This window comes from Eleutherodactylus coqui, chromosome 4 (genome assembly GCF_035609145.1).
Source record: "Eleutherodactylus coqui strain aEleCoq1 chromosome 4, aEleCoq1.hap1, whole genome shotgun sequence".
Taxonomy (NCBI): Eukaryota; Metazoa; Chordata; class Amphibia; order Anura; family Eleutherodactylidae; genus Eleutherodactylus; species Eleutherodactylus coqui.
This window is the reverse complement of record NC_089840.1, coordinates 95846845-95868597: the sequence shown is the minus strand read 5'-3', so window position 1 is coordinate 95868597 and position 21753 is coordinate 95846845. Positions and strand designations below refer to the sequence as shown.

Here is a 21753-nt window from a genome sequence, read left to right as displayed (position 1 = left end):
GGGATTCCTCAGGTTAAAGACAGAGATGATGCTCTGGGTAACAGTAACAGTTTGCCCTGGGCGGGTTTAATGGCTCTTCAGTAGGTTGAACTGTGAGCAGTACACACATCCGTTTTGGCCCAGGTTATGAGTGTATTTCATGGCTCTGGTGTCCGCAATTATGACTCTGCTCTGTATTTGGGGCCCTCTCCTCATGGTAAAAAGTATACTTCTGTGTTTTACCTCTCGTGTCTCGGCCACCTCGCAGGGACTCCCTGACTGTAATGCTGACAGGGATCTTTCTTCTTCCGGTAATCCTAACTCATTCTCTTTACACACTAACACTGTCCCTCTCTCCCTTTCTGATGGATACCCGAAGATTTTCACGATCTAACTCACTTGTTTGACTAACTCCTCTCAACTGCACACATGGTCACACTGACTAACTATACGGTTTACTTGTTTAACAGCCGACTTACTGACAAACTCTCTGTGCACTTTACTGTTTTGACCTGACTGAAATCTCACTGATTGTCTTCTCACTATACCTACTACACAACTCCTCTCCTACCTCTATCTCTCTCTTCACTGCCCAGACTTGCATGATTAACTGCCTCCCAACTGTCACACCACTGGCTTGCAGCCAATCAGAGTTCAACATGCTGGCAACCAATCAAAATTAACCCCCCCCCCCCCCCCGTTCGGCGTGAGACAACCCCGATGCAGGGGTTAAAAAAGAACACCGGACAGCGCTTACCTGAATCCCCGCGCTCCGGTGACTTCTTACTTACCCGGTGAAGATGGCCGCCGGCATCTTCTCCCTCGGTGGACCGCAGGGCTTCTGTGCGGTCCATTGCCGATTCCAGCCTCCTGATTGGCTGGAATCGGCACGTGACGGGGCGGAGCTACACGGAGCCCCATTGAGAAAAGCAGAAGACCCGGACTGCGCAAGCGCGTCTAATTTGGCCATTAGACGGCGAAAATTAGACGGCAACCATGGAGACGAGGACGCCAGCAACGGAACAGGTAAGTGAATAACTTTTGATAACTTCTGTATGGCTCATAATTAATGCACAATGTACATTACAAAGTGCATTAATATGGCCATACAGAAGTGTATAGACCGACTTGCTGCCGCGGGACAACCCCTTTAAGTAGTGGTTAACCCCTGCTGGTTATACATGAATTTAGCACCGCCATTTGAAGGCAAGGCGCTTTTGTAGGACCATTTGGCCATTACAAATCATTCACATTTTGTTTGTTGTTCATTTTATGCAGGGATAAAAATCATTGTTGGTTCATTCAGTTGTTCTCATTCACTTACACAGTGCATGTAAAAAACTAACCAGTTTCTCGATGGAAGAACCAATGATGTATCTGCCTGTATAAACAGGCTGCCCGAGTGAACTCTGATGTCATTGGCTTGTTTAAAACTAATCAGACCCTAAGCCATGTTGATAGACCTGTTTAAAAGTTTGACATTGGCTTATAGGGAAGCTACCTTTCTATTGGTAATGCTACAGAGGCATTTTTCCATCTCAAATTTAGAACGTAGGGCCACAGATTTGGCTGAATGGCTTGAATACGTGACTTTTTCCTAAGTAGTTTGTGGAGTTTGCAGCTCCTGGACTTTATGGATATGGTTCTGATATACACTACATAAGTGAGTACAACCCTCTTTGAAATCTGATGCATTCAGTAATTATAATTTAGAAATAAATCATACGTTAAGTTCTGCTCCAGCAAGTCTGATTTACTCACTATATATATATATATGGCATTCTAATAAAGAAAAGTAACATGAGAAGGGAATGGCCACCAGGGAAGTTCTTATATGGGGATGTAGGAGTACTAAATGTGTGGGGCAAATAATATTTCATCAACAGCATCATGAATTCCTAAATATATTGCAAAGTATTGAAAAAGAAGGTCCTATCTCCCTATATAGTCTGGGTTATTAAGCACTATTTCAACATGACAAAGACCCCAACTGCATTCTTAGGGTACGTTCACACTTGGCCAAAATACCGCAGATGCCATTATGTACAAGCTGAAATCAGTTGCAGACCTATGGCTGAATGCATCAAAATCCACACCAATGCTACAGATTGTGACACAGTTTATGATGGGGGAATGCTGTGGATTTCTAAAACCTGCGAATATACCCTTAAATCGGGTTTCTGAGTTACTTTCTTTAATTTAGCTGACAACACCACAAAATATTAAACTAGACCATACTTACCCGTCCTGGGACCCCAGAGCTCCAGTGCTGCACCTCCTTTCTCCTAGCTTATTGATGAGACGTTATAGGCTACTGCAGCAAATTAATTTGTTGCAAAATAAAAGCCAAGCTAACATACCTGTCAATGAACTGTAGCACCTCATTCAGCATTTGAGGTGCCGTTCTTTCAAGATTCATTGGTTGCTCAATGATTTCATTATTTCTCATTATTATGCAGCTCCAGTAATGTAAAAAACCATATTTCAAGTACCATGTGATAAAAAATAAAATGACCAACAGTGCGCTGTAGAAAATGATCTTCCAGTTGATGGCGACCATATTACTGTATCTGGCAATCACTAACGTCACCACAGCAAAAGCCATAATCTGAGTAAGAAGTGTCAGTTGTGCACGAAAAGGGACATCAATTTGCAGCAACCCTCCAGGCTGGCACTCATTGAGGAGGGTAAGCGGCATACCATAGAAATAATCAAAGCCATGGTTAAGAGGATGATGGCAATGATCATTAAGAGATTCGCAATTCATTCCAAGATGCCATTTGCCTAATGATAAAAAAGATACTGAAGTTAAAGCGTAGGACAAGAGTAAGCAAAAACAACGTGTTTCAGAAATTTAAGGGAATATTAAGGCCTGTCTTGAGTATGAAGGTTTAAAATACACAGTATTACACTGATTAATACAATTAATTGAGCTGGCCATAGAGCTCAAATAAACAACGCTACTGGTCATCAAAATCTGAAGGCTTTAGCCTTCCAAACCTTAGGCTGCATTCACACGAACGTATATTGGCTCGGTTTTTACGCCGAGCCGATATACGTCGTCCTTATCTGCAGGGGGGAGGGAGGATGGAAGAGCCAGGAGCAGGAACTGAGCTCCCGCCCCCTCTCTGCCTCCTCTCCGCCTCTCTGCACTATTTGGAATGAAAGGAGACAGGGCGGGGCTAAGTCCTGAGAATTAGCCCCGCCCCATCCCGCCTCTCCCCATTGCAAATAGTGCAGAGGGGCGGAGAGGAGGCAGAGAGGGGGCGGGAGCTCAGTTCCTGCTCCTGGCTCTTCCATCCTCCCCACCCCCCGCAGATGAGGACGACGTATATCGGCTCGGCGTGAAAACCGAGCCAATATACGTTCGTGTGAATGTAGCCTCAGGCCTCGGTCAGACGACCATTTTTTGCCGCGATTTGTGGATCGCATGACGGATACGTTTTTGGCGAAATGGGTCCGATCAAAGGAGCGCTGTCCAACCCATTGAAATTCAATGGAGCTGGCAATACAGCCGGCTCCATTGAAAGCAATGGGCTGCCGGCGAGCGCGGCATGAATTTTCGGGAAGGGCTTAAAAATATAATCCCTTCCCTGAAAAACATCCAAAAATGTGTAAAAATAAAAAGAAAATATATACTCACCTTGTCCCTGTTACAGCTGTGGCAGAGGAGAATGATCTTTGTAGTATATGTTCTCAATGGGGTCGGCGCTGCTGCCGCTGGCCCCATTGAGCGCATATATAGAACACAAGGAATCGCAGAACGCAGATAGGTGCGATCTGCGATTCTTCGTGTCCTATAATTTATCAGACATCTGCATAAAAAGCGGCCATGTGACCGATCCCATTGCGAAGCAATGGTTCTATATATGCGCAGATTGCATGTGCAAATCGCGCAAAAAAAAAGCCCGTCTGACCGAGGCCTCAAGCCGTATTATCACGCAGCACAAATAGTGCAAATTATTGTTCGGAATCGTAACCCACTTTCTATTAAGTGGGCTCTATTTGATTCCTCACTGCTCCGCATTTTCTTTCCGTGCACTGATTTAGTTTCCTTCACGGAACACATCTAATTTCCCTTTCTAATGTGGAGGGCAAAGAAAAATGTAAAGGTAGAGAGTTTTATCTATATGGAAAAAATAGGATATTTGACAACATTACCTATAATTCCAGTAGAATAGCCTTGTTGCTGCAGTATTGAGGCAAATGTAGTCTCATTAGGGGGAAGTCCTCCGGATGAACCAAGCCAATGTATAACACGAGCTTCACCACATGAGTACATACCTAACATAACATTTCCAATTATAACTCATGTACAATCTAAATATATCTTAACTCCTTAAAGGATTGTTATCCAGTTATAAACTACTGATAAGCTATCCTTAGTATAGGCCTCCAATTGTATATCAGCAAGGGGCTGCTATCGGGGACACTCACCAATCAGCTGTTTGCCAGGCTAGTGTGCTTGTGCACTGAGCTGATTTCTGCAGGAAACAGACAGCTACATTCCCACTATAGTGGCTAGACATGGTATTACAACAAAGTTGCCACTTTAATGTGAATATTTACCTTCCTTGTAATACCAAGCCTACCCACTGCAGCGGAAGAGGAGCTGTCTGCTTGCTGCAGAAATCAGTGATAAGAGAACAGAGGAAAAAAAGAGGGGTGGAGCAACCCCAGGATGAGGTAGGCCTTTTGTTAGAACTATCTTTGTTTCCCTGATATGGTTACTGTTCATCCAACAGGTGCAGCCAACCCAAATATCACCTCAACCTATAAGGAGGACATGTATATGACTAAGACCCAATTAAAATCAGCAATTAAAATTTGGGTATAGGCGCAATCTTTTTAGAGAAGCATGAACACATAAAAATATTAGCTCCACCTCTCTGTTTTATTATCCAACATAAATAAACATGTTTTGGGGCTAAAAGGCCCCTTTGTCAGTATTTGCTGGGGATATACTTTATCAAAACATGTATAGACAAAATGGGAGGGGATTTTATACAGATATGAATATAAGGGTGTAATTTCCATGTATAAAATGAACATTAGAGAAATAAAAAGAACGTAGGAAGAAGTGGAGAGCAGAAAAATTAAACGAGAAAAAAATCAATTAATATTCAACGGGAAAGGTGAATTTCCATTAGGAAAAAAACAAATGAACATGATGAATAGTTCATAGTCCATATTACAAGTCTGCCTGTTTTCCCACAGCAGGACTAGCTAGCTAAAATAATATAATTGATAAAATCCTTTATTTACTGTAAATTGAAGATAAAATTCGTATTAGTATATATATACACTACCGTTCAAAAGTTTGGGGTCACATTGAAATGTCCTTATTTTTGAAGGAAAAGCACTGTACTTTTCAATGAAGATAACTTTAAACTAGTCCTAACTTTAAACAAATGCACTCTATACATTGCTAATGTGGTAAATGACTATTCTAGCTGCAAATGTCTGGTTTTTTGTGCAATATCTACAAAGGTGTATAGAGGCCCATTTCCAGCAACTATCACTCCAGTGTTCTAATGGTACAATGTGTTTGTTCATTGGCTCAGAAGGCTAATTGATGATTAGAAAACCCTTGTGCAATCATGTTCACACATCTGAAAACAGTCTAGCTCGTTACAGAAGCTACAAAACTGACCTTCCTGTGAGCAGATTGAGTTTCTGGAGCATCACATTTGTGGGGTCAATTAAACGCTCAAAATGGCCAGAAAAAGAGAACTTTCATCTGAAACTCGACAGTCTATTCTTGTTCTTAGAAATGAAGGCAATTCCATGCGAGAAATTGCTAAGAAATTGAAGATTTCCTACAACGGTGTGTACTACTCCCTTCAGAGGACAGCACAAACAGGCTCTAACCAGAGTAGAAAAAGAAGTGGGAGGCCGCGTTGCACAACTAAGCAAGAAGATAAGCACATTAGAGTCTCTAGTTTGAGAAACAGACGCCTCACAGGTACCCAACTGGCATCTTCATTAAATAGTACCCGCAAAACACCAGTGTCAACATCTACAGTGAAGAGGCGGCTGCGGGATTTTGGGCTTCAGGGCAGAGTGGCAAAGAAAAAGCCATATCTGAGACTGGCCAATAAAAGAAAAAGATTAAGATGGGCAAAAGAACACAGACATTGGACAGAGGAAGACTGGAAAAAAGTGTTGTGGACGGATGAATCCAAGTTTGAGGTGTTTGGATCACAAAGAAGAACATTTGTGAGACGCAGAACAAATGAAAAGATGCTGGAAGAATGCCTGACGCCATCTGTTAAGCATGGTGGAGGTAATGTGATGGTCTGGGGTTGCTTTGGTGCTGGTAAGGTGGGAGATTTGTACAGGGTAAAAGGGATTCTGAATAAGGAAGGCTATCACTCCATTTTGCAACGCCATGCCATACCCAGTGGACAGCGCTTGATTGGAACCAATTTCATCCTACAACAGGACAATGACCCTAAACACACCTCCAAATTGTGCAAGAACTATTTACAGCAGAAGCAGGCAGCTGGTATTCTATCGGTAATGGAGTGGCCAGCGCAGTCACCAGATCTGAACCCCATTGAGCTGTTGTGGGAGCAGCTTGACCGTATGGTACGCCAGAAGTGCCCATCCAACCAATCCAACTTGTGGGAGATGCTTCTAGAAGCGTGGGGTGCAATTTCACAAGCTTACCTCAACAAATTAACAGCTAGAATGTCAAAGGTGTGCAATGCTGTAATTGCTGCAAAAGGAGGATTCTTTGACGAAAGCAAAGTTTGATGTAAAAACAATGTTATTTCAACTACAAATCATTATTTCTAACCTTGTCAATGTCTTGACTCTATTTTCTATTCATTTCACAACGCATGGTGGTGAATAAGTGTGACTTTTCATGGAAAACACAAAATTGTTTGGGTGACCCCAAACTTTTGAACGGTAGTGTATATAAAATTATGACTATGAAGTAACTATAAAAAATAACAAAATCAGACTATAAACATTCAATAAATGCAGGTAAAATCAAATAAGAATCCACTTACAAAACTATATCCATGAGCAGGGGTATTCATCACATGGTCTTATATTTTAAGAAATAAAGTGTAGTTTTTTAAAAGTAGAACATAGTAGACATAGATGAAGACAGTAAATTACTGATTGATTGATTAATTGATTACTTTAGTTAAATATATATATATATATATATATATATATATATATATTAGTAATTATTAGGAATTATAGTAGCAGTGTTTCTGGTGGCACATCACACACATAGTAGCTTGATTACCATAGAAGACAAACATAGCTTGGCTCCTGCCACAGAAGTGACATCACCACAGGTCCTTTAGCCCACTGGATCTCTGTAGTGGTGGTAGGTCAGTGTGTTCTGTCAGGACTGCTGAGTTGTGTCTAACATAATAGCGGCTTAGTTGTATTCTCAGTGTGTTGGAACCTGCCCTAATGGTGCCAGGGGGCGGGGCTATGACTGGGCCAGAGGGTGAGACTATGATGTTGTCAGGGATGGGGCTATGACATCATCAGGGGTGGGGCTATGATGTCACCAGCGGTGGGGCTGTGACGTCGGCAGGGAGCTGAGCACTCACGCAAATACTTAATACATACAAACAGACAAGTGGTCATTAGTAGTTTGATGATACAGCATCAGAATTGGGAATAATACAGAGATAAATAGCAAGGTAAGGTTTTACTCTGCCACATTAGTATCATGTGAAATAAAAGCTTCCAGTATGATCCGAACAATGGTAAGAGTAGGCTAAGAGTGTTAATTCAAAAACAAGAGTGCTACCATCCATCATTATGGAGACCATACAAGATCACCTAATTTTATCACTTACCACTTGACAGTCCCAACAATGCAAAGAAAAGAGGTAATTGTGAAGAAGAGGCAAGCAGGGAGGGTGATTGACACAATAAAAAGGCTGAAACCCACCTACCCAATGAGGAAACTATAGTTTCCAATGAAGATGCTGTCAAGATCGGTATTTGAAATTTATCTCACCACATTCTTAATAGAGGGGAGACACAAGTGTTAGGTAAAGGCCTCTCCTTTAGTCCCTGCAGGGGTCCTGACCTGTTTGAACCCTTCATTGATCTTAACCATTTAATCTGAAAAATGCCCTGAAGCAGATATTTTGCATTGAAAAATGTAAATCTCACTGGACCGCATCCCCATTACCATGAGTTATCAAGATCGAGATTCCCCTATTCCATATATTGAACTTGGGGATACTCGAAGATAGCATTTGAGGAGCCTATAATCACGAACCTCGAACTCCCTTGTCCTTTTTATCCCATAGAACATAAGGGTGCCTTTATTGACTCCTTTTATAATAAAGTTTTAAGGAATTTTAAAAAATGATCGGCTTTTATTTGTTATTTTGCTGAGGTAAAATGAAAGCTGCTCTGTGATTGGTTGCTATGGGCAACAGTATTTAATACTCTTAGTGCTGAAGTAAAATGAAAGCTGCTGTGTGATTAGTTGCTAAGGGCACCAAAAAACTGTTTTTTACTGTTAGCCAGTTTTGATAGATGAGGGCCGGTGTTCATAAATTTGCTCTATGTAAACCTGTCTGGGGACATATCATTTTTGCAAACTGTTATCCACACGGACATCCAAGGTGGAATTAGGAAGGATAAAATGGGCCAATGATTGGTGGCCTCCACCAGGGTTAGGCTGGGGCTAAAAAGCAGTCCTGAAACACAAATTTTCACCGCTCAGTATCACTCTTCTAGTGGGAATTACTTGTTGGAAATAGCCAGAATACTAAATCGAATACGTAGAATCCATTGGTGAAAGCAAATTTGGGGCTTGCTGCATTAAAATTCAGGCAAAGGCAAAAAAATACAAATAAGGTTGCCAAGACAACAACATTTCTGATTTTTTTTAGCTTATAACCTTCTCTGGGTCTAGATTATACTGTGTGCCAAATTTCATGTGAATCGGTCATACAGTTTGTGCGTGATGCTCGAACAAACAGACATTGACAAATATAAAGATATAATATTTATCTGGAAAGGTAATTGCTTAGAGCTGGATTCATGCATCACTGAGCTGAATGACAACACTTGGGGATGGGCGTTCTCAGGCTCCATCGATTCTACAATAGTTTTTTTTTTATTTGAAGATATACATTCTTAACAACCAGATCCATAAAAAAAACACATTTTAAACCAGTTGATTCCAACAGTTACTTGGATTTTTTCAGTTGCCATGCCAAGAGATGCAAGACTAATGTTCCCTGTGGAGAATTTAAAAGATTCAGAAGGAATTGCTCCTGTGATGAAGTTTTTAAAAAATCAGTCAGAACTTTTAAAGCATCGCTGTAGGGAAAAGGATTATCAGGAGGATATTATTCAATCCTTTTACAAACAAGTTGAGTCAGAGGGGAGAACAGCCAGCCTGCACAGATTCAACACCAATTGGGAGTATAATACAAAGGCACTGATCTCCACCCATGTCAACTGCAAACATTCAGAAAACAAGACAATTATTAAAACCATTGGAGTATTCTACATGGGGACCCATATTTAACAGATAAACTACCTGAACACCCCACCATCATTTTTTGGAAAAATAAAACCCATAAGAATATTTTAGCATCCTGAAGAGATTTTAATTAAAGGGGTTGTCCAGTTACTGGATGGTCTTAATAGGACCCCCTGTTTTAAAATAGTAAAGTAAACTATACTTACCACTCCGAGGCTGCCAGGATCCAGTGCTGCAGCTCAGCTGTGCTCCCGATGATTGCAGTGACAGATCATATCACAGTAAATCAGGCGACCATTGCAGAAGTTGCAGCATCACTGCTCACATTCTGAGCACCATGTTGCTAGGAGTTCAAGAATATGCCCTTGCAGTGATAACCTGATTTTCTGTGACATGATCAGTCATAACAAACACCAGGACCACAATGGTGCTGCAGTGCTGAATTCTGGTGGTCACAGAGGGGTAAGTATAGTTCTCTCTATTATTTTAATACAGGGCATCCTATTAAAGCGGGATTGTCCAGGAATTCTCAGAAATACTACCTGCTCTAAAAGCCCCACTAGAAGGGCAGCAGGATCTTAGGGAGGTAAGCAAGTGGGTCTGGAGATGGTGTAAGAAGGAGGGGTTTGGGTTCCTAGAGAACTGGTCTGACTTTGCTGTCGGGTACAGGTTCTACTGTAGGGATGGGCTGCATCTCAATGGGGAGGGTGCAGCTGTGCTGAGGGAGAAGATGGCTAGAAACCTAGAGGAGTGTTTAAACTAGGGACTGGGGGAGGGCAAAAAGATAAATGGGGGGTAGACAGTGTTGATAGCGACCTGGGTCCAAGTAATAGGAATGGGGGTCGAGCAGGGGGTGGGGTTCGTACAGTTAGAACTGACAGAACAGCCAATTGTACCATTAGTAACAAAATGAATTTAAAGAACAAAAACAACCATATACATTGTATGGCTACAATTGCAAGAAGTCTGATTGGTAAAGTAGGTGAGCTTTAAGCGAGAATGACTGATGAAAACTACTATATAGTTGGAATAGCGGAGACATAGCTTGATGATAAGTGTGATTGGGCAGTGAATTTACAGGATTATAATCTCTTCAGAAGAGACCGTGGTGAACAGAAAGGGGGAGGGGTATGTCTGCACATTAAATCACACTTAATTCCGAGGCTACAGGAGGATATAGGGGCAGGAGAGAAACACGTGCAATCTCTGCGGGTAGAAATACAGGGAGATAAAAATAACAAAATACTGATAGGGGTTTTCTATAGGCCACCAAAAGCAACAGAAGAAACTGAAATTTTATTATTTAGGTGTCAAACCGCAACAAAGTAGTTATTATGGGGGACTTTAATTATCCGAATATAACATGGGAAAATGAAACCTGTAAATCTCACAAGGGTAATAAGTTCTTGAGAACAATAAAAGATAATTACTAGAGATGAGCGAACACCAAAATGTTCGGGTGTTCGTTATTCGTAACGAACTTCCCGTGATGCTCGAGGGTTCGTTTCGAACAACGAACCCCATTGAAGTCAATGGGCGACCAGAACATTTTTGTATTTCGCCGATGCTCGCTAAGGTTTTCATGTGTGAAAATCTGGGCAATTCAGGAAAGTGATGGGAATGACACAGTGACGGATAGGGCAGGCGAGGGGCTACATGTTGGGCTGCATCCTAAGTTCACAGGTCCCACTATTAAGCCACAATAGCGGCAAGAGTGGGCCCCCCCCCCTCCCAACAACTTTTACTTCTGAAAAGCGCTCATTAGCATGGCATACCTTTGCTAAGCACCACACTACCTCCAACAAAGCACAATCACTGCCTGCATGACACTCCACTGCCACTTCTCCTGAGTTACATGCTGCCCAACCGCACCCCCTCCCCCCCACAGCGCACACCAAACTGTCCCTGCGCAGCCTTCAGCTGCCCTCATGCCACACCACCCTCATGTCTATTTAGAAGTGCGTCTGCCACGACGAGGGACCGCAGGCACACACTGCACAGGGTTGGCACGGCTAGGTAGCGACCCTCTTTAATAGGGGCGGGGCGATAGCCCACAATGCTGTACAGAAGCAATGAGAAATACAATCCTGTGCCACCGCCATCAGGAGCTGCACACGTGGGCATAGCAATGGGGAACCTATGTGCCACACACTATTCATTCTGTCAAGGTGTCTGCATGCCCCAGTCAGACTGGTTATATGCACCTTAACAGTAACCGCGTTGGTGGTAATGTGGTGGTGACTGCGGACCTAGTACCACGGTTGTATTTTGTTGGTTTTCGGAATGTGGCCAGGATTAAGTGGGCCGTGGCGGGGGGATGGTGGGGGGGCTCTCTTGTAGTGTCGGTAAAGGTGAAATTCTTGGACTGCCACCAGACGAACCAATGCAAAGGCATTTGCCAACAATGTTTTCCCTGTTGGAGGAGGAGGGGGATGTTTTTGAGGCACTACGTGTCCTCTCCACGTGTCCGTGGTTATATGCACCTTAACAGTAACCGCGTTGGTGGTAATGTGGTGGTGACTGCGGACCTAGTACCACGGTTGTATTTTGTTGGTTTTCGGAATGTGGCCAGGATTAAGTGGGCCGTGGCGGGGGGATGGTGGGGGGGCTCTCTTGTAGTGTCGGTAAAGGTGAAATTCTTGGACTGCCACCAGACGAACCAATGCAAAGGCATTTGCCAACAATGTTTTCCCTGTTGGAGGAGGAGGGGGATGTTTTTGAGGCACTACGTGTCCTCTCCACGTGTCCGTTCCATGTAAGCAATAGTAGCACTCAAGACAGGCCCCAGTAACAATTCTGAAGCAGCAGTATAGCGGGAGCGCAGTCTTCGTTCCATGTAAGCAATAGTAGCACTCAAGACAGGCCCCAGTAACAATTCTGAAGCAGCAGTATAGCGGGAGCGCAGTCTTCGTTCCATGTAAGCAATAGTAGCACTCAAGACAGGCCCCAGTAACAATTCTGAAGCAGCAGTATAGCGGGAGCGCAGTCTTCGTTCCATGTAAGCAATAGTAGCACTCAAGACAGGCCCCAGTAACAATTCTGAAGCAGCAGTATAGCGGGAGCGCAGTCTTCGTTCCATGTAAGCAATAGTAGCACTCAAGACAGGCCCCAGTAACAATTCTGAAGCAGCAGTATAGCGGGAGCGCAGTCTTCGTTCCATGTAAGCAATAGTAGCACTCAAGACAGGCCCCAGTAACAATTCTGAAGCAGCAGTATAGCGGGAGCGCAGTCTTCGTTCCATGTAAGCAATAGTAGCACTCAAGACAGGCCCCAGTAACAATTCTGAAGCAGCAGTATAGCGGGAGCGCAGTCTTAGTTCCATTTCAGTAGCCTTAGTATAGCCAAGGCACAAGTGACATTTATGTAGCTAAAGTGTAGGCCAACCCCACACACCTTTCTGTACCATGAGTGCAGGCGAAGAACATAGAAATTACTATGATTACACTGTAGGTGAGGGCCCCAAAAAATTGGTGTACCTACAGTACTAATGTACCTCAGTAAAAATTGGCCATGCCCAACCAAGATGGCAGGTGAATCGCTTTGGTTAATGTGGCTTAAGTGGTAACTAGGCCTGGAGGCAGCCCAGTGTAACGAAAAATTGGTTCAAGTTAAAGTTCCAACGCTTTTAAGCGCATTGAAACTTATAAAAATTGTTCTGAAAAATTATTTGAGTGAGCCTTGTGGCCCTAAGAAAAATTGCCCGTTCAGCGTGATTACGTGAGGTTTCAGGAGGAGGAGCAGGAGGAGGAGGAGGAGGAATATTAGACACAGATTGATGAAGCAGAAATGTCCCCGTTTTGGATGGTGAGAGAGAACGTAGCTTCCATCCGCGGGTGCAGCCTACGTATTGCTTAGGTATCGCTGCTGTCCGCTGGTGGAGAACAGAAGTCTGGGGAAATCCAGCCTTTGTTCATCTTGATGAGTGTTAGCCTGTCGGCACTGTCGGTTGACAAGCGGCTACGCTTATCTGTGATGATTCCCCCAGCCGCACTAAACACCCTTTCCGACAAGACGCTAGCCGCAGGACAAGCAAGCACCTCAAGGGCATACAGGGCTAGTTCAGGCCACGTGTCCAGCTTCGACACCCAGTAGTTGTAGGGGGCAGAGGCGTCACCAAGGATGGTCGTGCGATCCGCTACGTACTCCCTCACCATCCTTTTGCAGTGCTCCCGCCGACTCAGCCGTGACTGGGGAGCGGTGACACAGTCTTGGTGGGGAGCCATAAAGCTGGCCAGGCCCTTAAAGACTGTTGCACTGCCTGGGATGTACATGCTGCTCGATCTACGCACATCCCCTGCAACATGGCCCTCGGAACTGCGCCTTCTGCCACTAGCGCTGTCGGCTGGGAATTTTACCATCAGCTTGTCCGCAAGGGTCCTGTGGTATAGCAACACTCTCGAACCCCTTTCCTCTTCGGGAATCAGAGTGGGCAGGTTCTCCTTATACCGTGGATCGAGCAGTGTGTACACCCAGTAATCCGTAGTGGCCAGAATGCGTGCAACGCGAGGGTCACGAGAAAGGCATCCTAACATGAAGTCAGCCATGTGTGCCAGGGTACCTGTACGCAACACATGGCTGTCTTCACTAGGAAGATCACTTTCAGGATCCTCCTCCTCCTCCTCCTCCTCCTCCTCCTCCTCAGGCCATACACGCTGAAAGGATGACAGGCAATCAGCCGGTGTACCGTCAGCAGCGGCCCAAGCTGTCTCTTCCCCCTCCTCCTCATCCTCCTCATGCTCCTCCTCCTCCTCCTGTACGCGCTGAGAAATAGACAGGAGGGTGCCCTGACTATCCAGCGGCATACTGTCTTCCCCCGCCCCCATTTCCGAGCGCAAAGCAGCTGCCTTTATGGTTTGCAGGGAATTTCTCAAGATGCATAGCAGAGGAATGGTGACGCTAATGATTGTAGCATCGCCGCTCACCACCTGGGTAGACTCCTCAAAATTACCAAGGACATGGCAGATGTCTGCCAACCAGGCCCACTCTTCTGAAAGGAATTGAGGAGGCTGACTCCCACTGCGCCGCCCATGTTGGAGTTGGTATTCGACTATAGCTCTACGCTGTTCATAGAGCCTGGCCAACATGTGGAGCGTAGAGTTCCACCGTGTGGGCACGTCGCACAGCAGTCGGTGCACTGGCAGCTTAAAGTGATGTTGCAGGGTGCGCAGGGTGGCAGCGTCCGTGTGGGACTTGCGGAAATGTGCGCAGAGCCGGCGCGCCTTTACGAGCAGGTCTGACAAGCGTGGGTAGCTTTTCAGAAAGCGCTGAACCACCAAATTAAAGACGTGGGCCAGGCATGGCACGTGCGTGAGGCTGCCGAGCTGCAGAGCCGCCACCAGGTTACGCCCGTTGTCACACACGACCATGCCCGGTTGGAGGCTCAGCGGCGCAAGCCAGCGGTCGGTCTGCTGTGTCAGACCCTGCAGCAGTTCGTGGGCCGTGTGCCTCTTATCGCCTAAGCTGAGTAGTTTCAGCACGGCCTGCTGACGCTTGCCCACCGCTGTGCTGCCACACCGCGCGACACCGACTGCTGGCGACATGCTGCTGCTAACACATCTTGATTGTGAGACAGAGGAGGAGGAGGAGGAGGAGGGTGCTTTAGTGGAGGAAGCATACACCTCCGCAGATACCAGCACCGAGCTGGGGCCCGCAATTCTGGGGGTGGGTAGGACGTGAGCGGTCCCAGGCTCTGACTCTGTCCCAGCCTCCACTAAATTCACCCAATGTGCTGTCAGGGAGATGTAGTGGCCCTGCCCGCCTGTGCTTGTCCACGTGTCCGTAGTTAAGTGGACCGTGGCAGTAACCGCGTTGGTGAGGGCGCGCACAATGTTGCGGGAGACGTGGTCGTGCAGGGCTGGGACGGCACATCGGGAAAAGTAGTGGCGACTGGGAACTGAGTAGCGCGGGGCCGCCGCCTCCATGATACTTTTGAAGGACTCCGTTTCCACAACCCTATACGGCAGCATCTCAAGGCTGGTGAATTTTGCGATGCGGACGGTTAACGTTTGAGCGTGCGGGTGCGTGGCGGCGTACTTGCGCTTGCGCTCGAACACTTGCGCAAGCGACGGCTGAACGGTGCGCTGAACTACACTGCTGGATGGGGCCGAGGACAGCGGAGATGAGGGTGTGGGTGCAGGCCATGAGGCGGTAGTGCCTGTGTCCTGAGAGGGGGGTTGCATCTCAGTGGCAGGTTGGGGCACAGGGGGAGAGGCAGGGGTGCAAACCGGAGGCGGTGAACGGCCTTTGTCCCACCTTGCGGGGTGCTTGGCCATCATATGTCTGCGCATGGTGGTGGTGGTGAGGCTGTTGGTGTTGGCTCCCCGGCTGAGCTTTGCGCGACAAAGGTTGCACACCACTGTTCGTCGGTCGTCAGGCGTCTCTGTGAAAAACTGCCAGACCTTAGAGCACCTCGGCCTCCGCAGGGTGGCATGGCGCGAGGGGGCGCTTTGGGAAACACTTGGTGGATTATTCGGTCTGGCCCTGCCTCTACCCCTGGCCCTGGACACCGCACTGCCTCTTGCAACCTGCCCTGCTGATGCCCTTGACTCCCCCTCTGAAGACCTGTCCTCCTGAGTAAGCGTTGCACACCAGGTGGGGTCAGTCACCTCATCGTCCTGCTGCTCTTCCTCCGAATCCTCTGTGCGCTGCTCCCTGGGACTTACTGCCCTTACTACTACCTCACTGCAAGACAACTGTGTCTGATCGTCATCGTCCTCCTGACCCACAGAAAGTTGTTGAGACAGTTGGCGGAAGTCCCCAGCCTCTTCCCCCGGACCCCGGGAACTTTCGAATGGTTGGGCATCAGTGACGATAAACTCCTCTGGTGGGAGAGGAACCGCTGCTGCCCAATCTAAGCAGGGGCCCGAGAACAGTTCCTGGGAGTGCTCCCGCTCCTGAGCAGGTGTTATTGTAGTGGAGTGAGGAGGCTGGGAGGAAGGAGGAGCAGCAGACAGAGGATTCGGATTGGCAGCAGTGGACGGCGCAGAACTGCGGGTAGACGATAGGTTGCTCGAAGCACTTTCTGCCATCCAGGACAGGACCTGCTCACACTGCTCATTTTCTAATAACCGTCTCCCGCGTGGACCCATTAATTGGGCGATGAATGTGGGGACGCCAGAAACGTGCCTCTCTCCTAATCGCGCAGTAGTCGGCTGCGACACACCTGGATCAGGAGCTTGGCCTGTGCCCACACCCTGACTTGGCCCTCCGCGTCCTCGGCCGCGTCCACGTCCTCTAGGCCTACCCCTACCCCTCAGCATGCTGTATTACCAGTGATTTGATTTCACAGGCAGGAAATAAATTGGCGCAAGACTGCAGGCCAAATATAATTTTTGCCCTTTTTGGAAAACGAAAGGCCCCACTGCCTCTAGTGAATGAATTATCTAAGTTTAATAACTGTGCTGTGTCCCTGCTTATGTGTCACAGAACGTGAGGGTAGCAGAGTTATTATAACTCTGGCAGAGCAGGTATTTTTTTTCCCAATTAAGGAAAGCAAATGGCGAAGCCAGCAGTAAAGCGTAGCTGGGTGCGTATGATTTAGCAATGTTTTTCACGCAGCTCACACGTCTCCACAGGCGTAAGGACGGACAGAGGCTGGACAAATAGATTTGTTTTCAGTTTTTTCCCACCAACAGGCAGCACTGCGTATATTCAATGAACATGAGAAGTTTAATAACTGTGCTGTGTCCCTGCTTATGTGTCACAGAACGTGAGGGTAGCAGAGTTATTATAACTCTGGCAGAGCAGGTATTTTTTTTCCCAATTAAGGAAAGCAAATGGCGAAGCCAGCAGTAAAGCGTAGCTGGGTGCGTATGATTTAGCAATGTTTTTCACGCAGCTCACACGTCTCCACAGGCGTAAGGACGGACAGAGGCTGGACAAATAGATTTGTTTTCAGTTTTTTCCCACCAACAGGCAGCACTGCGTATATTCAATGAACATGAGAAGTTTAATAACTGTGCTGTGTCCCTGCTTATGTGTCACAGAACGTGAGGGTAGCAGAGTTATTATAACTCTGGCAGAGCAGGTATTTTTTTCCCAATTAAGGAAAGCAAATGGCGAAGCCAGCAGTAAAGCGTAGCTGGGTGCGTATGATTTAGCAATGTTTTTCACGCAGCTCACACGTGTCCACAGGCGTTAGGACGGACAGAGGCTGGACAAATAGATTTGTTTTCAGTTTTTTCCCACCAACAGGCAGCACTGCGTATATTCAATGAATAATAACTGTGTTGTGGCCCTGCCTATACAATTCTTTCCCTGCAGTATCAATGGAGGGTGGAATGCTCTGCAGAGGCGATTTTGAGAAGCCCAAAAAAAATGCAGCACAGCTAACAGCAGCCTGGACAGTACTGCACACGGATAAATATGGCCCTAGAAAGGACCGTTGAGGTTCTTGAAGGCTACACTCACTCCTAACACTCTCCCTGCCTATGCAGCACTTCTGTCCCTAATGCCAGGTGCAACGGTCTGCAGAGGCGATTTTGAGAAAAAAAAAAATCCCACTGCTAACAGCAGCCAACACACAGCTATCAGTGGCCCTAATAAGGACCTTTGGGGGGTCTTGAAGCCTACACTAACTACCAATTCTTTCCCTACAGCAGCTCCGGTATAAACAGCACTGTCCCTCATCTAACTCACACCGCATCTGAGGCGAGCCGCGGGAGGGGCCGACTTTTATATTAGGCGAACACCTGATCTCGCCAGCCACTCACAGCAGGGGGGTGGTATAGGGCTTAAACGTTGCAGGGGGAAGTTGTAATGCCTTCCCTGTCTTTCAATTGGCCAGAAAAGCGCGCTAACGTCTCAGGGAAGGAAGTGAAAGTAACCAGAACACCGCATGGTGTTCGTTACGAATAACGAACATCCCGAACACCCTAATATTCGCACGAATATCAAGCTCGGACGAACGCGTTCGCTCATCTCTAATAATTACCTTATCCAACTGGTGCAGGAGCCAACAAGGGGGAGGGCCATTCTGGACTTAGTACTAACTAACAAACCGGACCGAATAATGGGGGTGCAGGTTGAAGGGCACTTGGGAAATAGTGACCACAATATAATAAACTTCCAGCTGTCATTCAATAAAAAAACTTATCAGGGAGCGACAAAAAAACTAAACTTTAGTAATGCAAAATTCGATCAGCTCAGAACTACTATCAGTAACACTAATTGGGAAAACATCCTCAAAAATAACAGTACAGATGACAAATGGGAAAAGTTTAAAAACATCCTGTGAGCAGTTCATACCCTTAAAAAAAAGAACCTCAAGTAGAAAGAAAGCAATGTGGCTCCACAAGACTGTAGGGGGGGGGGGGGGGGCAATAAACGAAAAAAAAGTTTTTAAGCTACTAAAACAAGAAGGCAGTGAAGAAGTGCTAAACTCATACAGGGAAAAAACAAAATATGTAAAGTAAAGAGCAAGATTGCTAAGGAGGAGGCAGAAAGACTGATCCCCAAAAAGAGCAAAAACAACCCTAAACTATTCTTCAACTATATTAACAGCAAACGGATTTGCACTGAGAGCACTGGCCCTTTAACGAATAATGCAGGCGAAATCATAGAAGACAATGCTGGGAAGGCAAATCTATTAAATGGTTTCTTTTCAAGTGTATTCACGAACAAAAAGGAAATGTCACGAGATTCAGGGGAATAACCCCCCCCCCCCCCCCCCCCTCACTACATATTGCATACCTAACACAGGAGGAAGTGTAGAGCCGGTTGAAGAGCATTAAAATCGATAAATCGCCGGGTCCAGATGGAATTCACCCAAGAGTTCTAAGGGAACTAAGTGACGTGATAGCTAGACTGCTATTTCTTATATTTATATTTATCAAGATCAGGGTTGTACCATTGGATTGGCGCATTGCCAACATGGTTACAATTTACAAAAGGGGTCCAAAAGAGAGCCTGGTAACTACAGGCTGGTGAGCCTCACTTCAATAACTGGAAAAATATTCAAGGGAATTCTGAGAGATGCCATCCTTGAATACCTCAAGGAGAACAATGAATAACTCCTCACCGCATGGGTTCATGAGGGGTTGATCATGTCAGACCAATCTGATCAGCTTCTACGATTAAATAAGTTCTAAGCTGGACCTGGGAGAGTATATCTGGATTTCTCTAAAGCATTTGACACCGTACCGCATAATAGGTTGATACATAAAATGAGACAGCTCGGACTGGGCGAAAACGTGTGTATCTGGGTAAAGAACTGGCTCAGAGAAAGGAAGCAGAGGGTTGTAATAAATGGTTCATACTTTGATTGGGCCACCATCGCTAGTGGGGTGCCACAGGGTTTAGTATTAGGCCCCATTCTGTTTAATATATTTATCAAAGACCTGATACAGGGACTGCACAATAAAATATCAATATTTGCAGATGATACAAAGTTATGTAAGACAATTCATAAAACAAAGGAAAATATGCAGCTACAAAAGGACCTAGATAAACTGTGAGCTTGGGCAAAAAAATGGAAAATGGACATGGGCTAGAGAAATGGATGTCACCAATATACACTAAATGGGGTACAGCTAGGGAAAAGTGATATGGAAAAAGACCTGGGGGTACTAGTGGATTGTAGATTTAACTGGAGCAACTAATGCCAGTCAGCTGCTGCAAAAGTTAATAAAGTCTTGGGGTGCATTAAAAGAGGTATAGGGGCGAGGGGCAAAAACATTATTCTCCCACTATTTAAGGCACTTGTCAGGCCTCACATGGAATACTGTGTACAGTTCTGGACACCGGTGCTCAGGAAGAATGGTACAGTGCTGGAGGGGGTTCAAAGAAGGGCAACTAAATTAATAAATGGAATGGGAGGACTGGAACACCCATAGAAGCTTTCAAAATTGGGATTATTCACCCTGGAAAAAAGACGGTTAAGAGGCAATCAAATAACTATGTATAAATACTTGAGGGGACAATACAACGATCTCTCCCATGATCTGTTTATACCCAGGACTGCGACAGTAACAAGAGGGCATCCGCTACGTTTAGAAGAAGGCAGATTTCATCACCAACACAGAAGGGGCTTCTTTACTGTAAGAGCAGTGAAACTGTGGAACTCTCTGCCTGATGACGTGGTGATGGCAAAATCCATTGGGGAGTTTAAGAGGGGACTAGACGTCTTTCTTGAGCGGAAGAACATTACAGGATATAGACATTAGTTGACCAGCGGGTTTGCAGTCAGGTAGGAACTATCAAAGGTTGATCCAGGGATTATTCTGATGGTCATTAGGGAGTCGGGAAGGAATTTTCCTCCAAGTGGGCTAATCGGCTTCTGCCTCTTGGAGTTTTGCCTTCCTCTGAATCAACTAGGGGGTTGAAATAGGCTGAACTAGATGGACGTTTTCTTCATTCATGTTAACATACTATGTTACTATGTAACCCTTTTATATTTACATTTGCATTCTGATTTTTTTGCAAATATGTCCTGGTCCTAGAGAGCTAAAAGCTGGTCTAAAACATTTCCGAAGTGCCTGATTTAGCTATGGGGCAAATTTGGTGCAGATTCCTCTAGTTCTTTGGCTGTTGTATATGTATTCCTATTTTATTTCCAATTTTTTGCAAACATATTAAACGGTAGGACGTAAAGAGCTGAAGCCCGGTCTAAAGCCTTCGGAAGCACCTGATTTACCTATGTGGCAGATTTGGTGCAGTTTTATTAAGTTGTTTGTGCAAAAAGAACAGACAACAGAATTTCTATATATAATAATTAACAGGCAGGTATCTTAAGTATGTAGGCAGCAGCTGAAAGCGTTTTTCCAGGGAAATACTATTGATGACCTATCTTTAGGATAAGTCATCAATAGTTGATTGCCTGGTGTCCGCTGCTCGGGACCACGGCTGATCAGGCATGGCAATACACAGGGGTTTGGAGTGGAAGCAACTGCTTTGATCTCTATGTAATGGCTGGCACTTGCAACTTACAAACGCTAGCCTCTACACAGAGGTCGAAGCAGCAGATATTGCTCTGTACCTCTATGTATTGAATCACCGATAAAGGGCACCTAATTAACTGGTTGGCTGGGGTCCTGAGCAGCGGACCCCAGCTATGTAATTATTGATGACCTATCTTAAGGTTTTTGCACTGTTATTATTCCACATACCGTAAGGATAACTGTAGAGTAGATGATATTTACTTACCAGACCTAACAGCGTACCGTCCTGTCATAAAAGCAGCTCTGCTTGGTGTACATAATCGTGCAGCTGCAATGTGTTGTGTTAATTTAACTCCATCATTTGCAAGTTTGTCAATATTAGGCGTCCTCCAAAAAGAAGCAAAATGTAGT

At 45.5% G+C, this 21753-nt stretch overlaps 1 protein-coding gene across 4 annotated transcripts in view; it reads right to left on the bottom strand.

Moving 5' to 3' along the window:
- Positions 1-21753, bottom strand: part of LOC136625583 (arylsulfatase D-like) — a 126780-nt gene that overhangs the window by 65794 nt on the left and 39233 nt on the right. For 3 of the 4 annotated variants that reach the window (XM_066599894.1, XM_066599897.1, XM_066599895.1), the window contains exons 3-5: positions 21608-21729; positions 4141-4263; positions 2340-2763 (exon numbers count right to left, since the gene is read on the bottom strand). In XM_066599894.1, coding sequence (XP_066455991.1) covers positions 2340-2763; positions 4141-4263; positions 21608-21729 — 669 coding nt within the window. The remainder of the gene's footprint in view (positions 1-2339; positions 2764-4140; positions 4264-21607; positions 21730-21753) is intronic. The other variant, XM_066599896.1, reaches the window with a different exon arrangement.